This window comes from Siphateles boraxobius, unplaced genomic scaffold (genome assembly GCF_051911475.1).
Source record: "Siphateles boraxobius isolate OS27281-9 unplaced genomic scaffold, OSU_SipBor_1 214, whole genome shotgun sequence".
NCBI lineage: Eukaryota > Metazoa > Chordata > Actinopteri > Cypriniformes > Leuciscidae > Siphateles > Siphateles boraxobius.
The window spans coordinates 622501-649022 of record NW_027508827.1 but is presented as its reverse complement, the minus strand read 5'-3'; the positions used below and the strand labels follow the sequence as shown (position 1 = coordinate 649022).

Below are 26522 nucleotides of genomic sequence, written 5' to 3'. Positions count from 1 at the left end.
GGAGGAGACTGGAGAGTAAGAGGAGCAGAGAAGAAGACAGGAGGAGACTGGGGAGTAAGAGGAGCAGAGAAGAAGACAGGAGGAGACTGGAGAGTAAGAGGAGCAGAGAAGAAGACGGGAGGAGACAGGAGAGTAAGAGGAGCAGAGAAGAAGACAGGAGGAGACTGGAGAGTAAGAGGAGCAGAGAAGAAGACAGGAGGAGACTGGGGAGTAAGAGGAGCAGAGAAGAAGACGGGAGGAGACTGGAGAGTAAGAGGAGCAGAGAAGAAGACGGGAGGAGACTGGAGAGTAAGAGGAGCAGAGAAGAAGACAGGAGGAGACTGGAGAGTAAGAGGAGCAGAGAAGAAGACAGGAGGAGACTGGAGAGTAAGAGGAGCAGAGAAGAAGACAGGAGGAGACTGGGGAGTAAGAGGAGCAGAGAAGAAGACAGGAGGAGACTGGAGAGTAAGAGGAGCAGAGAAGAAGACGGGAGGAGACAGGAGAGTAAGAGGAGCAGAGAAGAAGACGGGAGGAGACAGGAGAGTAAGAGGAGCAGGGAAGAAGACGGGAGGAGACTGGAGAGTAAGAGGAGCAGAGAAGAAGACGGGAGGAGACAGGAGAGTAAGAGCAATTCAATTTGATTAATTCAATTGCAAACTGCAATTGATTAATTAAATAAAAACAAAGTAGGTGATATGCTGTGTTTTTTTTTTTTAAGTAGCAGTAATATGCAGTTATTAGCCGTGTCCACTGTATTTTTTGTTGGTTTTCATGAGCCCCCCGACTTGAAATGACCAGACCCCCCATTGCCCCCCCCCCCAATCAAAATTGCCTGGAGCCGCCACTGCTCCTCATGTATGATGCGCCAAAGGATTTTACAGTTATCAAATAGTCTGCACTGCATAAATTATAAATTATAAATATAGATTAATCCTTATTAAAGCTACACACATTCTTTAGACAAGATCAGTGAGTAATTTGCTCTGTTACGCTTTGTTCTTTGGTTAACTTTACTGACAGAGAATTGGCTGCTGTTCCTTTAAGATCTGTGCTGATGACAGGATCTTACGCATTTAATTGTCTCATTTACTCTTGACGTTCATTTAAGATTTTATTTAACTAATTTAAGACTGTTCTTGTGAGGATACAATTGACAAAACTGACATTTTGGCATGAATGTGGGTGTTATTATTCAAGCACGAAAGAGAACAGAATCCAGTTCTCTTTTGTTCGGGATTTTGAAAAGGGGGGGCATGTCCCTCTGTCCCCATAGGAAATTACGCCCGTGTGTACAAACACACACACGCATAAATAGATGTCACTTATTCACAATTTTACTATAATCAATATTGTGATTTAATGTCTTGTGTGCCTCTTGTTTAATTTGTTTGCTGAGCTTGTAGAACAGCACTGTTCCTTATCACACAGCACTACTGTAAATAACTTAATCTGATAAATTATTAATATTTTATTTAAAAAAAGGAAAGGCTCCTGCAGATGGGAGAGGTGGTTAAATGTTTCAAGGTCTATATCTTGGGGGAGGGGTGTGTGCATGTGACGCGGTGCTGGTTTCTGTCAGGTCCTGTAAGCAAGTATAAATTGCATCCCTTCAACACTCATCATCCATTCCATCCTTCACTATCAGTTCATCATCTCAACGATCTTGTTACCATGTCTGGAAGAGGCAAAGGCGGGAAAGGGCTCGGAAAAGGAGGCGCAAAGCGTCACCGTAAAGTTCTGCGCGATAACATCCAGGGAATCACCAAACCCGCCATTCGTCGTCTGGCTCGCCGCGGTGGCGTCAAGCGCATCTCCGGGCTGATCTACGAGGAGACCCGCGGTGTGTTGAAGGTGTTTCTGGAGAACGTGATCCGCGATGCCGTCACCTACACCGAGCACGCCAAGAGAAAGACTGTCACCGCCATGGATGTCGTGTACGCGCTGAAGCGACAGGGACGCACCTTGTACGGCTTCGGGGGATAAACGCCTGACACAGGAGAAACTGACGAACCCAACGGCTCTTTTAAGAGCCACACACACTCTCTCACTTAAAGAGTCCATGTTCTAGCAATGTTAAACATTAAATTAAATATAAAAGCTTTATTATAAAGTCTCTAACCTTAATGAGGGTTTAATGTATTGTAAAAGGGTTTAACACAGCATTTTTTTATTTTTTTTCTACCCAATTAGATCAGAAATGATAATTAAAGAAATAAAATGCTGGAAATTTGTTTTAATTCAAATGGCTTTTATTTGCTATTCCTGTAGTTTAACTTTAAACTGTTCAAGGTTTCATGAATCAATGAAGCTCTGAGAAGCTGTTTTTAAAGGGAGTCTGACTGTTATGGTTATGTTTTAGTGTAGTTAAACAAAACTTAGAGATGTTTCATGAAGTCATTGTGAGAGTTTACAATGATGTATATAGATTATTAGTATCTTTTAATTGTTTCTACCTGATTAGATCAGAAATTATACTTATGTAAGCGGAGTTGATAATGCAGAAAACATGTTTCTTTGTGTTATTCAAATTGGCTTTTATTTGCTATTCCTGTAGTTTAATTTTAAACAGTTCTGAGGAAAAACTTTTTAAAGGGATTCTGACTGTTATTGATCTTTTTTCTCCAAAACTCCCTCAAATGTTTTTATAAGGGGTTTCAATCAAAGATGTTGTACAATATGTGTATAGAACCGCTTATTTTATCAGAATATTACTAAAATCTATAAATAAAAAGAGCGGGAAATGAAACAAATGTAACACTGGGGGCGGTGCTATCATTTAACCGCCTGTGATTGGCCCTCGTACCGCTTGTGATGCTTTGAGTTGTCCAATGAAACACGAGTTTATAGGTTCGGCCAATGAAAACAGGAAATCAGAAGGACTCTGTGTCTCCTTGTAAATTAGCATAGTGCAGTGAATAAAAGCCTCAGTGTCGCTGCTGAGTTCTTCACACTGACTCGTCAGCTCTGAGATCATTCCTTATCATGCCTGATCCAGCCAAGCCCGCGCCTAAGAAAGGCTCCAAGAAGGCCGTCACCAAGAGCGCCGCGAAGGGAGGGAAGAAGCGCAGAAAGTCCAGGAAGGAGAGCTACGCCATCTACGTCTACAAAGTGCTGAAGCAGGTTCACCCTGACACCGGCATCTCCTCCAAGGCGATGGGCATCATGAACTCTTTCGTCAACGACATCTTCGAGCGCATCGCCGGTGAGGCGTCTCGTCTCGCTCACTACAACAAGCGCTCCACCATCACGTCGAGAGAGATCCAGACCGCCGTGCGTCTGCTGCTGCCCGGAGAGCTGGCCAAACACGCCGTGTCTGAGGGCACCAAGGCCGTCACCAAGTACACCAGCTCCAAGTAGAGGCCAGAGGCGCTCACACAAAGGCTCTTTTAAGAGCCACTCACAACATCCTGTAAAAGAGCTGATGATGCTTGCAGAATCGTATTGGAAACCTCATCTCTAAAACTTGAGATGTTAAATGTTTTGAACAGATAATTTTTTAGTAGCTCAATTTGGTTCTCTTGAAACCATTTTGTGATTCTAGTTTGATAAATGTTTCATTTAAAACGAGTGACTTGTGTTTTTCCAAAAATGACAACTAGTTATTTGAAAATGTATTACTGTGATCTACTTGAAAAGATAATGGTGAATTTAAATGGCTTTAGAATAAGTTTTTCAGTGTTAGATAATTTATTAACATAAAGCACTTAAACTAGATTATGTCACAGTTTAGATATTTTTCCAGTTAATTTAATTCGTATAGGATAATTTACAACAGCTGAATGTGCTTTAAAGAAAATAATTAAAAGGAAATATCTGCATATAAAATATGCGCAGCAAAGCTAAGAGCAGCCTTAAAACAGGAGTCAAACAGTATCAGACTCAAATATAAAATAGTTAGGCAAAAGTGGTAAAAGAGTATCAGACTCAAATGTGAAATGGAAAGAACCAGGAGTGGCAGAAACAGTATCAGACTCAGTAAATAGTAAAACCCAACCAACCTTAATTATAGGCCATGAAAAACAAATGAGTTTTTAGAAGTGATTTGAAAATGATCACAGAATGGGCTTTCCTAAATTCTAATGGCAAATTTTTCCACAACCGAGGATTGAGCCGTTGACCGCAGAAATGCTTGATTCAACTGCGTTTGTGTCTGGGATGTGGGACTAATAACAGGTTCTTATCGCTTGATCTCAGACTTCTAGAAGGAGAATATGGTTGCAGCGGTTCAGATAGAGAGCCGGGAGTTTGGTTACGTAGAGATTTATAAACAAATAAAAGGATTTTAAAATCAATTCTGAAATTTGGCATTTTGGCCTGTGTATTAGTGCAGACCCCTGACCTGATGATGATGAGGAGGAATATTACAGCTATAGGTTTCATGGATCCGCTGTTATGAGGCTTTTTAAACTACTTCCCTCTGGATGTGCTTGTTAATCAGTTGAATAAAGCTTAGGTGTTAATGTTGGATGGATGAAGCTGTAAATATCTGTGAAAAACTGGCCAATCATTCACATCCAAAAGAAACACAAAATCTGTGCTAATTGAAATAAAACAAGTTGACACATATTTGATAATAATATTATATTGAGAGATTTACAAGCAACTTTATGTTAGCCGGTCATTTTTGACCCGGAACCACAAGTGTGACTTTGTGCCATTTTGTACAAAATAAAAGCATTTCAGAACAAACTTCCTGGTTAAACATTAAAGCAGTGTGATAAATTGTAGAGAATTTAAATTTTTTTCTTTCAATTTTGTCAAAATTACCCTTAAATAATGCTTTTTTCAATCAAAACCTGAGGTGTGTAAGTTCAGATGAATGAAGCCTGCCATCAGTCAGATCCAGAAACACAACACTTGTGTGAAACACAACTAAACTGTTTTACAACGTCGTTTAACTTATATTCCTCAAAAACATAGCATGTGCAAGAACCACTGAGACTTCTGGTGACTAAGAAGAACAAAAACTAGTCAAAAACGTATTTCCTTTAAGTGACAAACAAATACAGTCAGTAAAGATGTGGTCTGTATTTTAGTTTTTCTTTATTTTGCCAATGTATTGGGGGTTTTCCCGTCCCAATCACAGAATATACTCTTAAAACAAATGTTTTGGCTCAACAAAAATACTTTTGACAACTTCTAATGTAATTGTATTAAAACAATAAACTGCACTGAGTTTGAGGAACTTAATTTGTTGCATGAACAACATTTTTTAAGTCAATTAACAAATTAATAAATTAAATTCAAACTATTTAAAATAATAAAATCATAAATGGACGGTTGGCCCCGCCCTGGATCCAATTTAGTCTTATCTGTTTTAGTTCAAATTAAAAGCTGGCATAACACATACTATATATATTATTTAGCATGTACATTTATTAAACAAGATATTATTTGTCACTGGCATTACAGTCATCGCTCATAGAACAAAAATATTGTACTGATAAATTTGATCACCATCTGTGAAATATTATGTATTGTAACTGTAACAGACTGATTCCACACTTGGGTTAAAGATTCACATGCAGCTTTATTGGGACAATCCATAATGGTAATCCATATATCGAGCAAAGACTCAAACACAGAGGAAAACTATTTAAATACTCAACAGGGCAGAAAACAGGCAGAGAATCAAAAAACCAAGACCCAGGAAAACACTCAGAAATGCCGTGTAACAACATACAAGACTTCACAAGGTGAGTGGAAACAATGATCTTAAACAGACCCGATTAAACGAGATAATAACACACAGGTGGAAGACATCAACCAATAATGAGTCTATAGGGATGGTGTTGGCAACTGAAGATCATAAAGGGAAAGCAAGCGAGTCTGCTCATCCAGCTGGATGACATTAAATTGTTGACATTAACATTAATAGAGATAAACATTAGTTCTTTCCTTAACCTTTAAAACAACATGTTTAAAGGCTCTTAGATCATTAATTGATAAGATGAGGCTAATCTAGCAATCAAAGCCCAAACTCAGGAGGCGTTTATGAGGCGACGCAGGTAAACTGAAGAAAGGAGCGGAAGGGAAAATCTTCCACAGTCTTTGTTTTCCAGAGATGCGGATTCGAGAAGAACCGGAGGAGTTACAGACTATAAGAAGTGGAAACTTGGTCTGTGTTTTCAAACCAGCATTTGAGTCTAAACACAAAGAGCAGCTGGTGAGATTATAATTATGAACAATACAGAATACAGACATCATTTATGTAATTACTTATTTTGGACTTTCTGCAATGTTTTACTTTATCCGCATACATGGACAGTAAGTGATAATGTTATATTACTTTTATTGGAGTAAATGTAGTCACACCACAACTGAAAACATGCATCAAAGTTACATATTGCCAATAAATAATAATCCACTCAATTCACTGATGGGATTGTGATGAAGCGGAAACTTGTTGGCCTGGTGTTCAGACAAAGCAAGAGTTATTGTGAAATAACTTATTTTGGAATAAATGATCCACAACCAATAATAAATACATCTCAAATGTACATGACATGAATAAAAATGAAGTTTCCCAACAGCATTTATTTTCACTTCCAAAATATTAAGAGGTCAAAACTAACAATAATTTTAATTTACAGACCCACCACCAGAATTATAAATAATGTTTTTCACATTTTTCTCTCTGGAAATAGTTGAATATTACAGACTGAACTTTTAATAACTATTAATCATTATCTAATTGTCTACTTGCACTGTTCAGCATTTTCAGAGTCAATGAAGAACGTAATTTAGATTATTTTATACTCTGAATCACAGCATTCGATAATCCATAAACTCTGCAGAGAAACAAAGAATAAAATCTTTCACTGAAAGTTAAATACAATTGATGCATTACATCAGTCAAACCTAAATTTATTCAGACACCTTCAACATTTCTCACACTATCACAGTTTATTCTGTATAGGTTAGAAAATGGTAATAAAATATTTATATAATAAATCTATTTCTAAAATAAAAAAAGACAAGAACTCAGAGTTATTAAAGTTGATATTTCACTGGTTTTGTCCATCCTTCTGTTAGACTCTCACACATGGATTATGTTGAATATCTGTCAGCTGATAAATTTAACTACACAATTAGATGATACCAGTTTTGCTCTCCTCACTTACATAAATGAACTATAGTGTCCTGCACACACTAGTAAAACATATAAAAATATATATCTGGAGTCTGAATAATTTTTTGTTTTGACTGTATATCATCTACATTTTGAGCACAATCGAACTACTGACAAATGCTTGTCAAATATGTGATTTATGAGTCTGAAATATAAAGCATATACTCACAGTTGTGATATGTGATGTTGTAGGCGACAGGACCTCTGATTGTGAAGCCGAGGTAGAAAGACACGTGTCCTTGTTTGCAAACGCTGGCCTGATTGTAAGTGTCGACTTTAATCCGTTGCCCATTTCTAACAGCAAACACTCGATGATTCTCCACATTCCCATCGATTCGCTGAAGACATTCAACTTCTACACGTTCATCTCCTTGAGTGAGGAGCTTCAGATCTGTTTGGTGTAGTCTTGAGGGAACTGGTCTCTCCAAGCCGTTCTGATGTGGTTTTAAGGCATGAACGAGTCTCTGCCAGCCTTCTCCTTTCCCATAGAAGAACAGTGGTACCAGGAAGCGACCGCGAAGATGTGTCTGATATGTCTCCTCGTAAGACTGACTCATATATTGCACACAGTCTCCAAGGTTTGGAGGGTTTGGCTTTTCTTCATCAGGCCAAAAGAGCAAAAGGACCAAGAGGTAAAACTCTGTGCTTCTGCCTTCAGCTTCTGTCGACCAAAGTTTCTGTAACATGTCCTGAAGCTCTTCTGTTTCTCCAGCAGGTTCACCAGCCTGACTCAAGATGAGGTTAGCAAGAACGTAGACGACGGTTTGTGTTTCATCTTCAGACTGGGGTTTTTCAATCGCACTCAAATTCTGTTTAAGCACATTGATGTCAGATTTTAGGAAATGAAGCATTCCTGCAAAAGACTTCAGTTTTCTCTCATTCAGGGTCTCTTCTTCAGTCTGTGTTCCCTGTGTAAAGTATAGCTTGTAGCAATCCTCAACATCTCTACGGAAGTATTCTGGTTCCTCTGTTTTGTTGCTTTGGCTTGAGAATGTCAGGTGGGTCATTCTCTAATTTAGGGTACATTTCATGTCAATAAAAAAGCACAAGAGCACTGTCCTTTCTCAGTGGAACATTAAGTGTCTTAATATAGTATATTAATTCAGTGTTACATATCTGTTATCTGCAGAGCTTAAATATTAACTGTTTTTATATTTTTTTTAATTAAAAACATGTTTTTACTTCAGAGATGGTCAACTATGTTACGGACAAACAGGGTGTTATACAAACCATTCAATTCAGTCTTGCACTTGAAATTAAATGCAATTTAGAAGGCTCGAGTCCATTTCTGCCACACATACAGTTGTTATTTAAAATTATTTTCATAATTAACCTTTTTTTAAAGATGAACATGCAATGCATTTATAACTGTCCTTATGGACAAGGATGTTTTTCATCATAAATCTCCATTAAAGTTATTTTTGATAATTAAAAAAGATGTTATGGTAAACTCCAACCTATGCAAATAAGTAGAATGCTTAAAAATCTCAGAAACATCAATATTGGCTATTTTAACTTTAAAAATCTAAGTTTAACCTAGGTGACAATGAAAATCACACGGTTGACACAAGTAACCTAGTTGACTGGACATATTGTTAACCATGGACAACATTTTATTCATAAGACAGAATTGAATTAGCAAAGTTGCTTTCGGTGAAAACCTCTTTTATTTTAAATGTAGAATTACGGCAAAACAAGGAGTAGGAAAGGCTGGAATGAGGATGGTCAATGAGAAATTTCCTGTGGAGGTTTCTCAAGGTGTCATTTAAAAACCTCTTCTGTTTTTTCTTCTTCCCTCTCGTGATTGTTTGAGCTTTGCCTGCTGTCAAACGGCTGTTTTCATCCCTTGTCAAAAATTCGTGAACATTTTCTAGCAATCTATAGCACAGGCTTCTGTACTTAATTTTCCCTTCAGCATCAGCTAGTCTCTTCTTTTTTTCTGGACAGGTGTAGTGTTTTAGTTATTTCATGCTGTAAGCCATACTTTTTCAGGATTCTTCCTGTTACAAGCCCTGACATTATCCGCCTATGTGCCCTTTTCTTGTTGGTGAAAAAGGCATCTTTCATGTTGGCCATGAGTGCATTGTGCACAAGCAGTGACCTGCGCACATCAGAGGAAACAGAGGCATGTTGAAGTTGTCGCCTAGTCTTGGATCCTGGGGATTCTGACACATGCTCTTTTGAAGTGCTGTATCTTTTTAGTTTCTTGCGAAATTTATCTGATTTTCTTTTTTGCTTTTCAAGCAAGTCTCTCAGTTTCTGTATTTCTCTATGTAATTTTGAGTTTCCTCTTTTGGCCTTTATTCTTCCAGTCTTTTTCTGTCTGAAATAAACAACCAGTATATTGTATATTAATGTACAGACAAAACATGTGGGTAACTGGGAACATTAAATGCATAAACCTGTTTCTGTCTTGTCTCATGAACTCTACCTGCTGCTCTGAGGTGGATGGATGTCTGGACTGTCCGGTGGTGTAATTACGTTCTCAAGCCTGCTCTTTCTCTTTCTGCTATTCTGTTTTGCTTTCTTCCAGTAGGCCCTCTTTCTTCTTTTCTCTCTTACCCCTTTTCCACCAAAGCATTTTGAGAGCCGGTTCGGAGCCGGTGCCTACTCGCGAACCGGTTCTTTGTGTTTCGACAGCCAAAGAACCGGTTCTCGGCCAGGAAAACTGGTTCCAAAGCGGCACCAACTCTTTGCTGGACTAGAACCAGAGAACCGTTCTTTTACCACCGTGTCATGCTTACGGCGGGGCTGGAGGCGGGTTTAGATGTGTCCTAAACATATTTTATGACCGCAAAGCCAGGAGAAACATTTGCAGAAACACGATGTAGTCCGCCATTGTAATTATTATGCTTGAAGTTGGCGCAAGCGTTTCTAGCTTTTTTTAAATTTTATTTTTTTATTGAAAACATTATGTAAGCAAAGAAGAAAACAGTGAAAATATAGAACAAATAAACGGAAAGAAAAAAAAGACACAAGACAGAGGTACATAACTAATCAGAAATTATTACATATCAAAGGAAAAGATTAAAAGACTTACTTATTTCAATTGTTTTTAAAGCCTTCATGGTACACAAGTTAGAGATAATCCCAAAATAATGTACTTGCTAGCGTTTCTGTATGGCGACGTACACAGTGACGTAACGACGTCGTTCGCTGGGCGCACTAGTCAGTGGGAAAACAAACCGGTTCTGAGAAGGTTCGCAAGTTGAACCAACTCCGAACTAACTTTGAACCAGCACCAGTTCCGAACCAGTTCTTTTTTGGTGGAAAAGGGGTATCTCTCACTCATATCTGCCACTGTCTTCACCTTTCCTTGTGACCTGAGCCTGTGCCATGCCTCTCTCTGCTTCTCCAAACATGCTGCCCTTCTTTCAGGATCTGCGTCACGACGAGCCCTGTATCTCCGCTGTCTCTCAGCTGCGGAGACCTATTTAAATTGATCATTTTAAAATAAGTAAAAAAAGTAAAATAATATATCTACAATTCTACATACATAATATATATATACACATGTTCAGTCCATATAAATAACATAGAAACAATTATTGATCATGATATGCCATAGAGCACTGATGTAACTTAGTTGAAAGATAGTTGACCGTAACTTAGTTGACCATAACTTAGTTGACAATTTCCATGTTTCTTCCCCATAACAGAAATGGTGGACCTAGCCTAGCTAACCACATGTCATTTTTTTGAGCAGGTTAATGTAAGAATTCAACACAAAATTTAATTATAATAAATACAACTTTTTAGCCATGACAATGTACATAACATAGTTGATGGTTAATAATACGGCCGTTGACAATATGCTTTTCTACATCAAATATTGAAAAAACTGAGAGGAGACTCACCATGGTGTGTTTGAAATGGCCTCCACAGAGGAAAATGACATCACATGGTGCTGGTCACATGGTCTTGGGACAAACCATTTTTGAGTTGCTGGGGGAGGTTTTGTTTGTAACATAGTTGACCAACATTTTGTGGACACGAATAAATTAATATATTTTAAGTATTTAAATAAATAACTTATATTTAAAACTATTATTTTCCTTTAATATTAAGACTTTTGTAAAAGATTGCAAAAATAATCGATTTATTTTAATGATTTTAATGGATATTTTTGGACCCTCAACTTTCTCACATTGAAATCGGACATGGACAAAACTGTACATTTAGGGCCATAATGACACATTTTAAGCAAAATAAAGAATATATTGCACATATTGTCTGTGTGATGTTATTTCATGAAGTAGGTTTACACATAAAATGCAATTTGTTTGAAGAAATTTGATTGAATAAGTGTATAAGTATATTTAACATCAGTGGACATGCAGTGTACCCTAAATTATAGAATCACCCAGGTACCGTTCAAAGAAATCATACTTAGACTCAACTTTATCTTTGAGACCTTTGATGAAAGGATGTTTTGGACTGATTAAATCATAAATCTTGACAAACATTTAGAAAACCAAAGTGGCCCCTGATATTGAATCTGGTGAATCTGTCATCTAACTCGTCTTCAGCTGCTTTCTCTTCATCTTCAAATGCTTTAATGGCAGACTGTGCAATACGCAAACGCTTGTCTATGTCTGTACATGGTTTTCTCACTTTTCTCCATCTTTTTATTTTCTTTCATACTTCTAATCCAGATCCTCGACAGGTGGTTTTTGTGAACTTGCCTCAATGAGTCCCTAATATGAGCATTTTTGGGGTCTCTTTCAATTGCTTTTTTTGCCCAATTTTGTGCCTCTTAATATTTGCTTTCCTCAGTAACCTTGATGTAATACAAACGGGCAAGTGCTTGAGGGTAAAAAGTGTCTGTGGAGAACAAATGTGAAGCTGTCTTCAACAAACCAAATGCATTTGTTAATATTACCTTCCCTCATGATGTCAATATTCAGTCTGGAAAACATCTCCTTTTCTGTCAGACCCTGAGGTCTTGTGAATAACAATCTCTTGCAGATTTGCTCATAATTACTCTCATTTCCTTTCACCATCTTGTTCAAAAAGTCAAGAGTAATGTCAAATCTTGTAAGTTTGTTCTCAGTGACCATTTTCAGACATGCATCAGCAATCATCGGATGTTTCAGACGTAAGCAGTTTGCTGTTTCCTTTCCGTCAGAGAAAATGACTATGAGATCCATGAAAGGCTTCATTATCTCTTCCACCGAAGGTTTTCCCTCATCCGTGGGCCATTCGGTTTGCTCAATGAATTTCTCGCACAAAGACTTCGACAAGTGTGAACACGGGACATATGAATTTATCAAAGCCAAAAAACTGAGAAGTTTTGTGCTGGTGGACGTTTTGTCCTTTTCAATGTGATTGACCATTTCTCCAGTGATCACTTTCTCTGCATGCTCATTCTGGAAACCTCCCTGCATTATGTTAAAGGCATGAAACGTTTTTGACAGTTCCTTGTGTTTTTCTTCAATCTCCAGGCTTTTCTGAGCAAACCTCTCCTTCTCCTCTGGCAAGAGCTCCAGTTTCAGCTTCACGGGGCCTGGCCCTCGAACAACACTCTTTCTCACAGCATTAATAATGACGAATGCAGGACCGTCGGGCTGATCTTGCTGAAGCTTTGACTGCAGATTCTTTAATAAGTGACAGTGTGGCTTGTCATCTTTGTGATCCAACAGGAGAAGCACAGGTTTATGTATTTAATATTTTCTGAACAGTTCATTTGCCTTATTTTCAATCTCTCTTGTAAACTCATCTTTATTTTCTGAAATCTGTGTTTTGAACGGGTCTGTCCAGGTTCCACATGTGAACTCGTCCCTCACGTCCTCCAGTATCTCTATGGCCAGTGCTGATCCGCCGCTGTCTTCATCACACAACAGAATGGTGGTTGTAACTTTCCACAGGCTTTTTGTCTGCAGTCGGACCTGTTGCAGAAGTTTTTCCTTCAATTGTTTGATTTTCTCTTCAGAGGGTTTGGAACCAAGAATCAGTGTGTCTTTTAGACTGAAGTCTTCAGTGTTCCAGTCCAAAATGATCACAACTGGAGTTTGAGTGTTAATATCCCTATTATGGATTTCTTTAATCAGGTTTTCCCAGAGCTCATTCATGATAGGCAGATTATTGTCCAGCTTTTCCTTGGTGTCTAGTAGCAGCAGCACAGTTTTCTGGGCTTGTTCTGCATGTTCTTCATTAGACAGCAGAAAAAGGTCCAGCACTTGTTTCGACAGCTCTTTGGTATCGAAGTCAGAATCGATGACTCTGGCACATCTGAGATCTCTCCGGAAGTGCCAAAGCACCTGCATGCCGAGGGTTGATGCTCCACTGCCAGGCTGGTATCGTAAAGAAACATCAGTGATAAGACAGCTGTTACGTGCCCACTGAATGAGTTTGAACAGGGACAACATAACACATAAAAACGACACCTCAAACGTCAAATGACAATACAAAAACAATTTATTGTCAATGGTTTAAATGATAAATAATTGAGTCACAAAGAAAGCATGGTGGTAAAATGAATAGTAAAACAAACAGAAAGAAAAACCCTGCTCACAGCTGTCTTTCGGATCAAAGCTCTCTCCTGCCTCCCGTCCAAAAAGAAAGACAATATTCCGGTGAGTCTTCCGGGTCCGCTGACTGCTGTTCTAGCTAAACCTACACTAAACAACGTGATAACCCAACACCAATACCACCAGCTCGAAACAAAAGAAAAACGGGTAAGACGTAGTACATACACAAGCGTCCCGCTAAGAACGGCATCAGAAAGAAACATGAAACATGACGCTGACCATGTAGACGCCTCTGTGGAGACGAGCGCCTGCGAGCACTCTGAAGGGCGCGCGCGCTGCCATCAGAGACGACTCAGGAATGAAAGTGAGAGCGTCAACCAGGTGTGAGAGAGAGCGGATGTTGATCTCGGCGTCCTTATAGCAGCAAGCCCCGCCCACTCGCAGCTGGCGAGACGTCACGTGACCTATGGGGAGAGACAGCGAGAAAGAACAGCACAGACCTTGTTCCCAACAGGCTGACCAACGTAACACAGCGTTTGTCTTTTTTCTCCCCGATTAACTCTATTAAATAATTAAAGCCGTCCCTTTCGACCAATGGTAAGTTTGCCGATGTGTAAAAGTTCAGCCAAGTTGGTGGGGCTCCTTGGAAAAAGTGGAGCTCTTGCTGTCTGGCTCTGTCCGGGTTTATCTCTTCAGCCTCAAACATATCGGACCATACAATGTCGAGGCATGATAGTGAATCTCTAAGTTCAGGTGGAATTGAGATCGTTTCACCAGGATTGCATGAAGGTAATTGGTACATCATCAATTCTGTTTTATTTTCAAAGTTGTCTCAAAATTTTTTCTCAAAATTGTTGATAAGTTCCTGCGTGTCCTTAATCCAGCGCCGAGATAGGAATCAAGAAGAACGGGATAAGTATAGTTCTTAGAAATGGCTAAATAAACACAAAATAACAATGATAAAAGATTAGTGGAAGATGTGCCGAGTGGGAACATAAGAAAAATCCATGGCATAGACATTAGACAAAAATCATATAACCATGATTCCACACCTAACAAGAAATGCAGTTTCAACTGAGGAAAAGTAAATAAAGTAAATATCAATATCAAAATCAAAAGTAAATAATAATTCTGCAATTGTGTTTACTGGTCCCTGGAGCGTACAATCCAGTGGGGATATACAATCACACTGGAGTGATTAGATTGGCCAGTGCATCACGTGATCGACTGCTAAATTCAAACTGTGCTTTCGTGTGTTGGCTGGCGCTGAGCCCTTTGAAGTCCTTGAAGGATCGATTGCTGATCTTGATCGATTGTCTGCCTCGCTGCCTGCTGTGAGTTTGTTCGCTTCGAGGCTGTAAGCTCCGTCTAAGCCTCGTATTAGCTTAGTATTTCTTTCTGTTTTTAACCATCATTTAATATCATTTCTAGTTGTTTATACTACTAAATACAGCTTACCCAACATCTCAGATTAACCTGACATCGCTAGCTTCCGTTATTGTTAGCACAGCACGCTAGTAACTCGCTAGCCTGTTAACGCGCCACCCGTGTGTTCAGTTATTTATTTATTTTTTATTTATTTTCGCCCGCGCCTCTGAGTTCATAAAAAGCCCAGGTGAGTAAGAATCAGTCAACAAACACGGTGAGTAATGTCTTGTCCTGTTATTGTCACCTGCACTTCATGTTGCATGTTTAGCATAGCCTTCCCTGTCGGCAATATAGGGTTTATATGTGATAAATGCAAGGAAACAGTCAGGCTGACGGAGAAGATTTCAGAATTAGAGACACGCATCCAAACTTTAATTGAGGATAGTAAGTGTGCTAGAGCTTTAGATACTATTTTGGATGCATCTAGCATAGTAAACTCTTTACATGATTCGGTTCCGGCTGAATTATTGCCTGTGCAGCCAGGCGGATGGGTGACAGTGAGGAATCGCTCTAGTCGCGGATCAAAAAACCACTCTTCCGTTCCGATTACCATAACAAATCGACTTTCTCCACTCAGTGAAACACCCACTGAGAATTCTGTTGATTGTGCCCTGGTAATTGGTGATTCGATCACACGGAACGTGAAAATAGATACACCAGCCAGCATAGTCACATGTTTGCCGAGAGCCAGAGCACCTGACATCAAAGCAAATTTAAAAGTGATGGCTAATGCTAATCGTAAATTCTCTAAGATTGTTATTCACGTCGGCAATAATGATGTTCGACTTCGCCAGTCGAGACCACCAAAATGTATGTTAAAGAGGTGTGTGAACTCGCAAGTACGATGTCAGGCACTGTAATTTGCTCTGGCCCACTTCCTGTTCGCAGGAGTGATGAGTTAGTTAGTAGATTGTGTTCACTGAATGGCTGCCTATATAAGTGGTGTCCACAAAATAATATAGAATTCATAGACAATTGGAAAAGTTTTTGGGGCAAACCAATCCTGTTGAAAAGAGATGATATTCATCTCTCCTGGGATGGTGCTGCTCTTCTCTCTAGTAATATGGCACATAGTCTTAGAGCTCAAACAAGACAATCTGGGGCTCAGGTCCGGAAGCAGACAAACTGGCTAAACTGATCGTCTGCTAGCGGCCTCGCGCCACCAAGGTCAGATAAATCCCATCACATAGAGGCTCTTTCACCTAGATATCATCATATAGAGACTGTGTCTGTTCCCCCGAATTTGGAAATCCAAAAAACTTCCAAACCCATCAAAGATAAAAAATGCCACAATGGATAAGACACATGCCTTTGGTGTGAGAGACCCGGGTTCGAATCCACTGTGAGACACCAATGTGTCCCTGAGCAAGACACTTAACCCCTAGTTGCTCCAGAGGCGTGCGACCTCTGACATATATAGCAATTGTAAGTCGCTTTGGATAAAAGCGTCAGCTAAATGAATAAATGTAAATGACCCTTGACAGAGCTTTTTCTGTTTAGCCACACATTCATGTGCCGTTAAACAAATAGCAGGCTAATTAATAATTTATCGTATTAAATATTAATTTACGTGGCATCTTCTCTCACAATTAAACATAGCCTACGTATTTTTTGGCACACCACCTGTTTTATTTATCTGACCAACTCTCAAAATCTGTGCCGAAACTGCTCGACGCACAGAGCGGAGAATAGCCAAGCCTAGGGTGAACTCCCTAATGTGGGACATTTTTTGCATTTCTGACTTCTGTGACATATTGCGATGTGTAGCCAAAACATTTAATCCACGCCCAATACCATTTTTAAAACCCCAGGGTGTTTCCTTAACAAATCAAAAAGAGAAAATGCAGATAAGACATTCATAAAAGAAATTATAGACATATTAGTGCTCTCAGTGCAAGGCGTCTGACACGAGCTGCAGGTTCCTGATGTGGGACACAAGTCAATGATAAAAGGCCAAAATGACCTTGATTTATGTAGAATAGTAAAATCTCGTTAAGTTAGTAATTCTCTTGGTTATGGATGGATGAAACATGGATAATTGAACATCAGACAAATAAAACAATAAGATAGTTTTGATGCATTTATTATAAAGACATTAAGCAACTATTATTATAGGCCTATGTTTGTGTTATGTAGAAAAAGAGTTAAATGCAGTCAGAATTCCTGATTGTTCTCTAGTTCATTTTACTTAAAAACACAAAAAAATAAACTAATACAACCAAAACAGGCCTATTTGAAGGCAAAATAAAAAATCTTGCAACTTGCTAAAAAACAACAACCCAAACCTTAAACATCTGCGCTAAAAACACTCTAATGTTGCATAACAATACTAGAACCCTGTCAATAACCATTTATAGCCTACTAACGTTACTTTTCAAGTTTATCAAGAAACTGAATCACTTTTGGGTGGTCTTCACACAAGTTGCTGCCTTCTGATGATTGCTAACTCCTCTGCAGCGCAAGATGCCTTCGGTTGTGTAGCATATAGTGATAATAACTTCTGACTCCCTTTAAAAACAGCTTCTCAGAACTTCATTGATTCATGAAACCGCTAAACTGTTTATAGTTAAACTACAGAAATAGCAAACAAAAGCCCATTTGAATAATAAACATTTTTTTCTGCTAAATATCATTTCTGATCTAATTGGGTAGAAAAAATTAAAACATGCTGGTAGTCTCTATACATTACTCTAGTCTAAACCCTCATTAAATATAGTAACTTTATAATTGGCTTTTATAATCAATTATGTTTAACATTGCTAGAACATGGACTCTTTAAGTGAGAGAGTGTGTGGCTCTTAAAAGAGCCGTTGGATTCGTCAGTTCCTCCTGTTTCAGGCGTTTATCCCCCGAAGCCGTACAAGGTGCGTCCCTGTCGCTTCAGCGCGTACACGACATCCATGGCGGTGACGGTCTTTCTCTTGGCGTGCTCGGTGTAGGTGACGGCATCGCGGATCACGTTCTCCAGAAACACCTTCAACACACCGCGGGTCTCCTCGTAGATCAGCCCGGAGATGCGCTTTACGCCGCCGCGGCGAGCCAGACGCCGAATGGCGGGTTTGGTGATTCCCTGGATGTTATCGCGCAGAACTTTACGGTGACGCTTCGCGCCTCCTTTTCCGAGACCTTTCCCGCCTTTGCCTCTTCCAGACATGGTAACAAGATCGTTGAGATGATGAACTGATAGAGAAGAATGGAATGGATGATGAGTGTTGAAGGGATGCAATTTACACTTGCTTACAGGACCTGACAGAAACCAGCACCGCGTCACATATATATATACGCGCCCCTCCCCCAAAATATAGAGCGCGAAACATTTAACTGCCACTCCGATCTGCAGGAGCCTTTCCCTTGTTTTATATAAAATATTTAATTAAACCATTTTTTCACATCATACAATTTCTTTCCCTTGTACATGTGTCCCTGATTAAATGTTTACGTAAATCCTACATTATGGGGACAAATTATTCCCAGAAAGATGGCAATATTTTAAATCCTTGTCCAGTTCAGATTCACTCACACATGTTCACGCATATATTGGTTTTGTTAAAATGATAATATGCGCTTACATAAAGAAAACCTTTATATCATGTATTTCTTTGGGCTTAATGAAAATAGGGGCATTGGCATAATTGAGTTGTGTTAATCGCTGGCTGTCTGATCCAAATGCCATAAACTCCAATCAAACGAAACAGAAGTCACTAAATGTATGTTTTAGGAAACAATATGTTGCATACGCCTCTTCCCCCGCGTAATTTCCCAGATCTATCTTTTACTGTATTCAGATCCCACACTGCATTGGACCCTGTCGCTTTATATTCAGCGTTAAAGTGGAAATTGACTCGTTTATAGTAAGTGATGTGGCTCTTAAAAGAGCCGTTGGGGTTTGACGCGCGTGCACAGCGGCGGCGGGTTTAAGCGCGCTCTCCGCGGATGCGGCGCGCCAGCTGGATGTCCTTGGGCATGATGGTGACTCTCTTGGCGTGGATGGCGCACAGGTTGGTGTCCTCAAACAGACCCACCAGATAAGCCTCGCTGGACTCCTGCAGGGCCATGACCGCGGAGCTCTGGAAGCGCAGGTCCGTCTTGAAGTCCTGGGCGATTTCTCTCACCAGCCGCTGGAAAGGCAGTTTGCGGATCAGCAGCTCGGTGGACTTCTGATAGCGGCGGATCTCCCGCAGAGCCACGGTCCCGGGCCGGTACCGATGGGGCTTCTTGACGCCGCCGGTGGCGGGCGCGCTCTTCCGCGCTGCTTTAGTCGCGAGCTGCTTCCTCGGGGCTTTGCCACCGGTGGATTTACGAGCGGTCTGCTTAGTTCTTGCCATCGCTGTAGTTTCTCTTCTCTCGGTCCTGCTTGAGCTGGAAATGCCGCTTTCTGTTACACGCCTGCAGTTATAGCATTGGACCGTCACGAGCTCACAGTGTCACGATGGTGCAGAGGCTTGTGATTGGCTAGTGTGTGACGTATGCTTATGACTGCTAGCCAATGGACAAGGGTTTCTTCTTTTCAAGCAAGCGGAGGGTTTCACGCACAGATATCCTTTATTATGGATATCTATGGTTTCCCGCTCAAGAAGCTTTGTTCTGTTTACTATTTTGCTCATCAATCAAACCTATAGGCTTTATTCTCAAACCTCACATTGCTTTATCTATCTGTTCTGAAATACTCGCCTTAATTCCCAGTGGTTGTTTAGATCTGAGATCAGAGCAAAATCACATTACAGTCTGTATAAAAGCACTGCAGCCAGAAATTAAGACACACTTGCGTCTGTAAAATACAGGATCGTTCAGTAGAGCAGCTAAAGGGCAAAAGACCCTCAGCAACATTAATTAGTTTCTGTTACACTAGACATTTCCTGAAGCTGATGTATAGTTTTTCATTTTGGATAATCTATTAATGTCAAATACAATATCAGAGCTTGGTAGACATCTTGGTAAACCCTATAGCAGGGGTTCTCAAACTTTTTGGGACCAGGGACCCCTTAGAGCGAGAAATATTTCCAAGGACCCCCTCTCATAACAATAACTGTCTGTGATTAATATGCTTAAAACTATTTGTACTCTTAAATGCCATTGGAATTAATTGCATTGTAATCTTTTTCACCCTAAAAACTTAAGACCTGTTTTATAGAACAGAAACAAGTGTCAGTTTAAATCATGTTATTACCACTTATACAGGTCCTTCTCAAAAATTAGCATATTGTGATAAAGTTCATTATTTTCCATTATGTAATGATAAAAATTAAACTTTCATATATTTTAGATTCATTCCACACCAACTAAAATATTTCAGGTCTTTTATTGTTTTAATACTGATGATTTTGTCATACAGCTCATGAAAACCCAAAATTCCTATCTCAAAAAATTAGCATATCATGAAAAGGGTCTCTAAATGAGCTATTAACCTAATCATCTGAATCAACTAATTAACTCTAAACACCTGCAAAAGATTCCTGAGGCTTTTAAAAACTCCCAGCCTGTTTCATTACTCAAAACCGCAATCATGGGTAAGACTGCCGACCTGACTGCTGTCCAGAAGGCCATCATTGACACCCTCAAGCAAGAGGGTAAGACACAGAAAGAAATGTATGAACAAATAGGCTGTTCCCAGAGTGCTGTATCAAGGCACCTCAGTGGGAAGTCTGTGGGAAGGAAAAATTGTGGCAAAAAACGCTGCACGAGAAGAGGTGACCGGACCCTGAGGAAGATTGTGGAGAAGGACCGATTCCAGACCTTGGGGGACCTGCGGAAGCAGTGGACTGAGTCTGGAGTAGAAACATCCAGAGCCACCGTGCACAGGCGTGTGCAGGAAATGGGCTACAGGTGCCGCATTCCCCAGGTCAAGCCACTTTTGAACCAGAAACAGCGGCAGAAGCGCCTGACCTGGGCTACAGAGAAGCAGCACTGGACTACCCACAGTCAGTGATGGTCTGGGGTGCCATGTCAGCTGCTGGTGTTGGTCCACTGTGTTTTATCAAGGGCAGGGTCAATGCAGCTAGCTATCAGGAGATTTTGGAGCACTTCATGCTTCCATCTGCTGAAAAGCTTTATGGAGATGAAGATTTCATTTTTCAGCACGACCTGGCACCTGCTCACAGTGCCAAAACCACCGGTAAATGGTTTACTGACCATGGTATTACTGTGCTCAATTGGCCTGCCAACTCTCCTGACCTGAACCCCATAGAGAATCTGTGGGATATTGTGAAGAGAAAGTTGAGAGAACGCAAGACCCAACACTCTGGATGAGCTTAAGGCCGCTATCGAAGCATCCTGGGCCTCCATAACACCTCAGCAGTGCCACAGGCTGATTGCCTCCATGCCACGCCGCAGTTTCTTTCTGTGTCTTACCCTCTTGCTTGAGGGTGTCAATGATGGCCTTCTGGACAGCAGTCAGGTCGGCAGTCTTACCCATGATTGCGGTTTTGAGTAATGAAACAGGCTGGGAGTTTTTAAAAGCCTCAGGAATCTTTTGCAGGTGTTTAGAGTTAATTAGTTGATTCAGATGATTAGATTAATAGCTCGTTTAGAGAAACTTTTCATGATATGCTAATTTTTTGGGACAGGAATTTTGGGTTTTCATGAGCTGTATGCCAAAATCATCAGTATTAAAACAATAAAATACCTGAAATATTTTAGTTGGTGTGGAATGAATCTAAAATATATGAAAGTTTAATTTTTATCATTACATTATGGAAAATAATGGACTTTATCACAATATGCTAATTTTTGGAGAAGGACCTGTATACTTGTGTGGGTCTTTTATTCAAATTGCATTTGGACTTAATAGCATTTACACTAAGTAATTTATCTTAAAATCAACAGCAAGACAGCAAGCACAAGCTTGTTCTAATAAAACCAAACATCAAAATTCCCAAAATTAAAATTCTCTCATAATTTACTCACCCTCAAGTTTTTCCAAACCTGAATGAGTTTCTTTCTCCTGCTGAACACAAAAGAAGATATTTTGAAGAATGTCAGTAACCAGACAGTTGATGGACACCATTGACTTCAATATGTTTTTTTTTAAAAGTACCAGAAACTGTTTGGTTACCCACATTCTTCAAAATATCTTCTTTTCTGTTCAGCAGGAGAAAGAAACTCATTCAGGTTTAGAACAACTTGAGGGTGAGCAAATGATGACACACTTTTTATTTTTTTGGGTGAACCATCCATTTAAAATAACATTTATATTATGTAATGTGACTTTACGTGCATCAGCTTTAAATTAATGAACTAATTACACCTTATATCAATGACAACTCATAACAGAATTAACACTGTTGCAGAACACATCCTAGTAATTAAGTTAAACCAAACTTTTATTTTGGTGGGTTGTAGTTAAACAAATATTTTGCTACCTTGTCTTTCTCATAGAGCAAAACAATTAATCAGAAAAACAAATGTGAATAAGATTACAGCTGCCGTGATTACCTAACCATGAAAAGTGCATATTACAGTTTTATTTATCAAATGTTTTAGAAGAAATAATAGCAAACAACTGTGCGTTACCTTTTTCTAAATCATCTTGCAAAGTCAGACATCTCTCCTCAGCCTTTCCAGATATTTTAGATTAATTATGTTAAATCCCCTTATAAATATATCTAAATGCTTGTGACTCTTGCTGACACTGTTTCTCTTGCGTTCCATTTATTTTCTTCATGATTTATAACTAAAAAAAGTATTTTTATTGTCATAATTCTGAATGTCAATGATGGGGGTGTACATTAACACAATACTGAAGTGATCAGGTTTGGACTGACAGTGTGAACAAGTGTGTTTGACCTTCTGAAATATATGAGGCTATGAATATAGTTATTTTTTGCAAAATTGACGTTGTGGAAGAAATGTAATATGTTCTATATGTTTGCATAACCTTTAAAGCAAAGAAATAGAGAACATGACTGGACAATGATAAATGTGTGACTAATGAATGACTGAGACAAAGGGCTAAAAGGCTGTAAAAAGACTATCGGATGCAACAATGTGTGGGTTATGGGCTAGTTATTTTAGTTATGGGACATGTTGTTCATTTACTCACTGACCGAGGGAGAAACAACTATAAAGAGGGAAGGATGCCCTCCTGTAAATTCACACACACACACACACACACACACACACACACACACACACACACACACACACACACACACACACACACACACACACAGTGTGACCGTATGACTGCCGGCCTTTTCTAGCAAGAAAATAAATAACTTTAAAGACAATTGGTACATGTTTGTCTTTTATTCAGTGATGTAAAATTGTTTGCCACCACAACGTGTTTCCATTGGACGTATGTTTAATTAGCTAGGTTTGAAGGGTAATTGAAACACGGCTTTCATGCTGTATAGAAGACAAAAAACATCTCTATTGCAAACCCGTCCACGCTGCTGTTGTTGTTTTTGGCGTAAACCCATAGAAACCAATACAGATATTACAGAAGACGACACGGGTCACACACGATATATTGTATAATGAAGACAAGACAGGGCCAAATGGACCCTGTGACCCCACTGGTGATTCTTAAGAATTAATAAGTAAAATTTGTAAAAAAAATAAATAAAAAAAGTGTTTCATCTTTATGTAAATAATGTCACACCATAAGACATTGACCACTAGTGAGCATATCAGATGCGTTTTAAAAATGTAAAAGTCAGAACTCGCCTCGACCTTCCGAACCGCTCCAGAGATGACACTGCAACTTCCTGGTTGAGTGAGGACCTCTTCATCATAATGGTGTCCGAAATATTGCCCGTTCATAATATAGATTGCAGTGTCACACCATATGACGGCCATTTTACAGACAAACGTTCCGGGTTACTTGACTGTAACCCTGTTCCCTGAAAAAAGCGGAACGAGATGCTGCGCTGCTTAGCGCATTGGGAACGTCTTTAATTGTGACCCGCTGTGAATATAGTGTGTAAATACGTCGATAGAATCGACCGGAAGTAATATAGCCTCAGTCGGTGACGTCATCGTCGCGCGCCCGCGTCCACTCGCGCACACTCGCGCACACTCGCGAGGCTATAAATAGATGAGCCGCAGGTGCATCGTCAGGATATTTTGTCTGAAGAGCAGTCCTGGGACATCATCAGCACGGCAAAGTAGCGCAGCATCTCGTTCCGCTTTTTCAGGGAACAGGGTTACAGTCAAGTAACCCGGAACGTTCCCTTTCAAAAGCTACAATCAATGCTGCGCTGCTTAGCGCATTGGGAACGAGAATACCCACGCCGCCGTGCTTGAAGGTGTCTGGACTCCTTACGGTTGTGTAGGTGTGCTCACAAGAACGCAAGAAAGCCATAGACATTAGCTTGTGATGTCGACTCAAGGACATGAGAGCCCGGAGTGGCATGAACATCTAAACTATAAAACCTTATGAATGTGTGCGGAGAGGACCAGCCTGCCGCATCACAAACATGCTGTAAGGGGGCACCCCTTGCCAAAGCAGTAGAGGAGGCGACTCCTCTGGTGGAGAGAGCCCATAGACCCGTTGGCGAAGCTTGGCCGCGCGCCTCATAGGCAAGAGCAATAGCATCCCTGACCCAATGTGACATGGTCTGTTTAGTAGCGGCAGCACCCCTGTTACTGCCCCCATAACAAACAAATAGTTGCTCTGACTTACGCCACCGGCTAGTACGGTGAACGTAGGCCTGAAGAGCACGGACTGGACACAGTCTGTGAGATCTCTCCTGCTCCAGCGTTGTGAACGGTGGAGGGCAGAAGGCCTCAAGAGTGACCGGACATACAGCTGAAAACGGTACTTTAGGCAGGTAATCAGGATGAGGATGCAAAATCACTTTCACCATTCCTGGGGCAAAGTCTAAGCAGGATGGCGATATTGACAGAGCCTGCATATCCCCGATTCTTTTTAGAGAGGTTATAGCCATAAGAAAAACCATCTTTAGGGTCAGAAGTTTGTCAGACGCTGACTCTAGAGGTTCGAAGGGGGTCTCAACCAGACCCTCTAGGACTATAGCTAAGTCCCATGAAGGGATCTTGGTTCTTACGGGAGGCCTCAGTCGTCTGGCCCCACGAATGAAGCGAGCGAGCAAAGGATGTCTCCCAAGTGGCACCCCGTCAACCAAGGCGTGGCAAGCCGAAAGAGCGGCCACATAAACCCTGAGAGTGGCGGGGCATGTGCCTGTTGATAATTTTTCCTGCAGGAAATCCAGAACTGAAGCAATCTGGCAGTTGACCGGATCTGCATTATGTAAAACACACCACCTTTCAAAAACACCCCATTTGTTGGCATAACTCTTTCTAGTGGAGGAAGCCCTAGCACTTAGAATAGTCTCAATAACGGCAGGCGAAAGCCCAGTGTCCCTCAGTTGGTACCCATCAGGGGCCAAACATGAAGGTTCCACAGGTCGGGCCTGGGATGGAATATTGTGCCCTCTGCCTGGGACAGAAGGTCCCTCCTCTCCGGAATCGCCCATGGCGAGCCGTTGAGGAGAGATATTATCTCCGAGAACCACATTCTGTTCGGCCAACGCGGCGCTATCAATAAGAGGCAAGACCCTTGCTGGCGAACTCTGGCTAGAACTCCCGGGAGCAGAGCCACTGGAGGAAACGCATACAGGCGCATTTTGGGCCATGTGTGCGCCATCGCATCCAGACCCAGGGGGGCTGGGTGACTCAGAGAGAAGAAGAGGGGACATTGCGCTGTCTGATGGGAGGCGAAGAGGTCCACTTCCGCTTTGTAAAATCTGGTCCAGATCTGATCGACTACTTCTGGGTGGAGTTTCCATTCCCCCGTCAGCAGTTTCTGTCTGGACAGTAAATCTGCTCCCACATTCTGGTGCCCAGGGATTTACACTGCCCTGAGTGACAAGAACTTCTCCTGGGCCCAGAGGAAAATCTGCCTCGCTATTTTGTTCAGATTGCGTGAGCGCAGACCTCCCTGGTGATTTACATAAGAAACTGCCTCTGTGTTGTCCACCCGCACTAGGACAGCCTCTCAACTGAGGGAGAAAGTATTTCAGGGCCAGAAATACAGCCATCAGCTCGAGGCAGTTGATATGCCAATCGAGCTGATGACCCTCCCATTCCCCTTGAGCTGGACGACCACTTAAGACCGCTCCCCAGCCCAACAGGGAGGCGTCTGTCGTTAGCAATCTGCGACGACAAGGCGCCCCTAGAGTGGGACCCAAGGCGAGGAACCGGGGTCTGAGCCACAGAGATAGTGTACGAAGCCCTGCGGCGCGTCATTTTTATTTGCCTTTGAGGATTGGCCCTTGGATGATATCCCCTGGCTTTTAGCCACAACTGAAAGGGTCTCATGTGCAATAGGCCCAAAGGAATCACCGTGGATGCTGGAGCCATGTAACCTAACATCTTTTGGTACTGACGAACAGTACGATCTTGACCTAGCCTGACTTTGCTCATAGTTACCCGAATGGTCTCGATTCGAGCGGGGGACAATTGTGCCCGCATCGTAATCGAATCCCAAACAATTCCGAGATAAGTCGTTCTCTGGGCAGGACAAAGAACACTTTTCTTGGTGTTGAGTCTCA

General features: G+C 40.8%; 5 protein-coding genes across 5 annotated transcripts; 2 read left to right on the top strand and 3 right to left on the bottom strand.

The window, feature by feature from the left end:
• The first annotated feature begins 1559 nt into the window (after positions 1 to 1559).
• On the top strand, positions 1560 to 2013 carry LOC143746178 (histone H4). Its single transcript, XM_077237939.1, has one exon. The coding sequence runs from the start codon at positions 1651 to 1653 to the stop codon at positions 1960 to 1962; it is 312 nt and encodes a 103-aa protein (XP_077094054.1). The 5' UTR covers positions 1560 to 1650; the 3' UTR covers positions 1963 to 2013.
• A 948-nt stretch (positions 2014 to 2961) lies between these two features.
• Positions 2962 to 3382, top strand: LOC143746230 (histone H2B-like). The gene has a single exon (XM_077237992.1). It carries the CDS (start codon positions 2962 to 2964, stop codon positions 3334 to 3336), a length of 375 nt encoding a protein of 124 aa, XP_077094107.1. The 3' UTR covers positions 3337 to 3382.
• A 2107-nt stretch (positions 3383 to 5489) lies between these two features.
• On the bottom strand, positions 5490 to 13420 carry LOC143746214 (sterile alpha motif domain-containing protein 9-like). Its single transcript, XM_077237975.1, has 3 exons — positions 11479 to 13420; positions 7281 to 8109; positions 5490 to 6770 (listed from the first exon to the last, which is right to left on the bottom strand). Coding segments are annotated over exons 1-3 (930 nt in total). The 5' UTR covers positions 11578 to 13420; the 3' UTR covers positions 5490 to 6768.
• Positions 13421 to 17689: 4269 nt separating this feature from the next.
• Positions 17690 to 18195, bottom strand: LOC143746177 (histone H4). Its single transcript, XM_077237938.1, has one exon. The coding sequence runs from the start codon at positions 18161 to 18163 to the stop codon at positions 17852 to 17854; it is 312 nt and encodes a 103-aa protein (XP_077094053.1). The 5' UTR covers positions 18164 to 18195; the 3' UTR covers positions 17690 to 17851.
• A 673-nt stretch (positions 18196 to 18868) lies between these two features.
• LOC143746176 (histone H3-like) lies at positions 18869 to 19339 on the bottom strand. Its single transcript, XM_077237937.1, has one exon. It carries the CDS (start codon positions 19332 to 19334, stop codon positions 18924 to 18926), a length of 411 nt encoding a protein of 136 aa, XP_077094052.1. The 5' UTR covers positions 19335 to 19339; the 3' UTR covers positions 18869 to 18923.
• Between the last annotated feature and the right edge of the window lie 7183 nt (positions 19340 to 26522).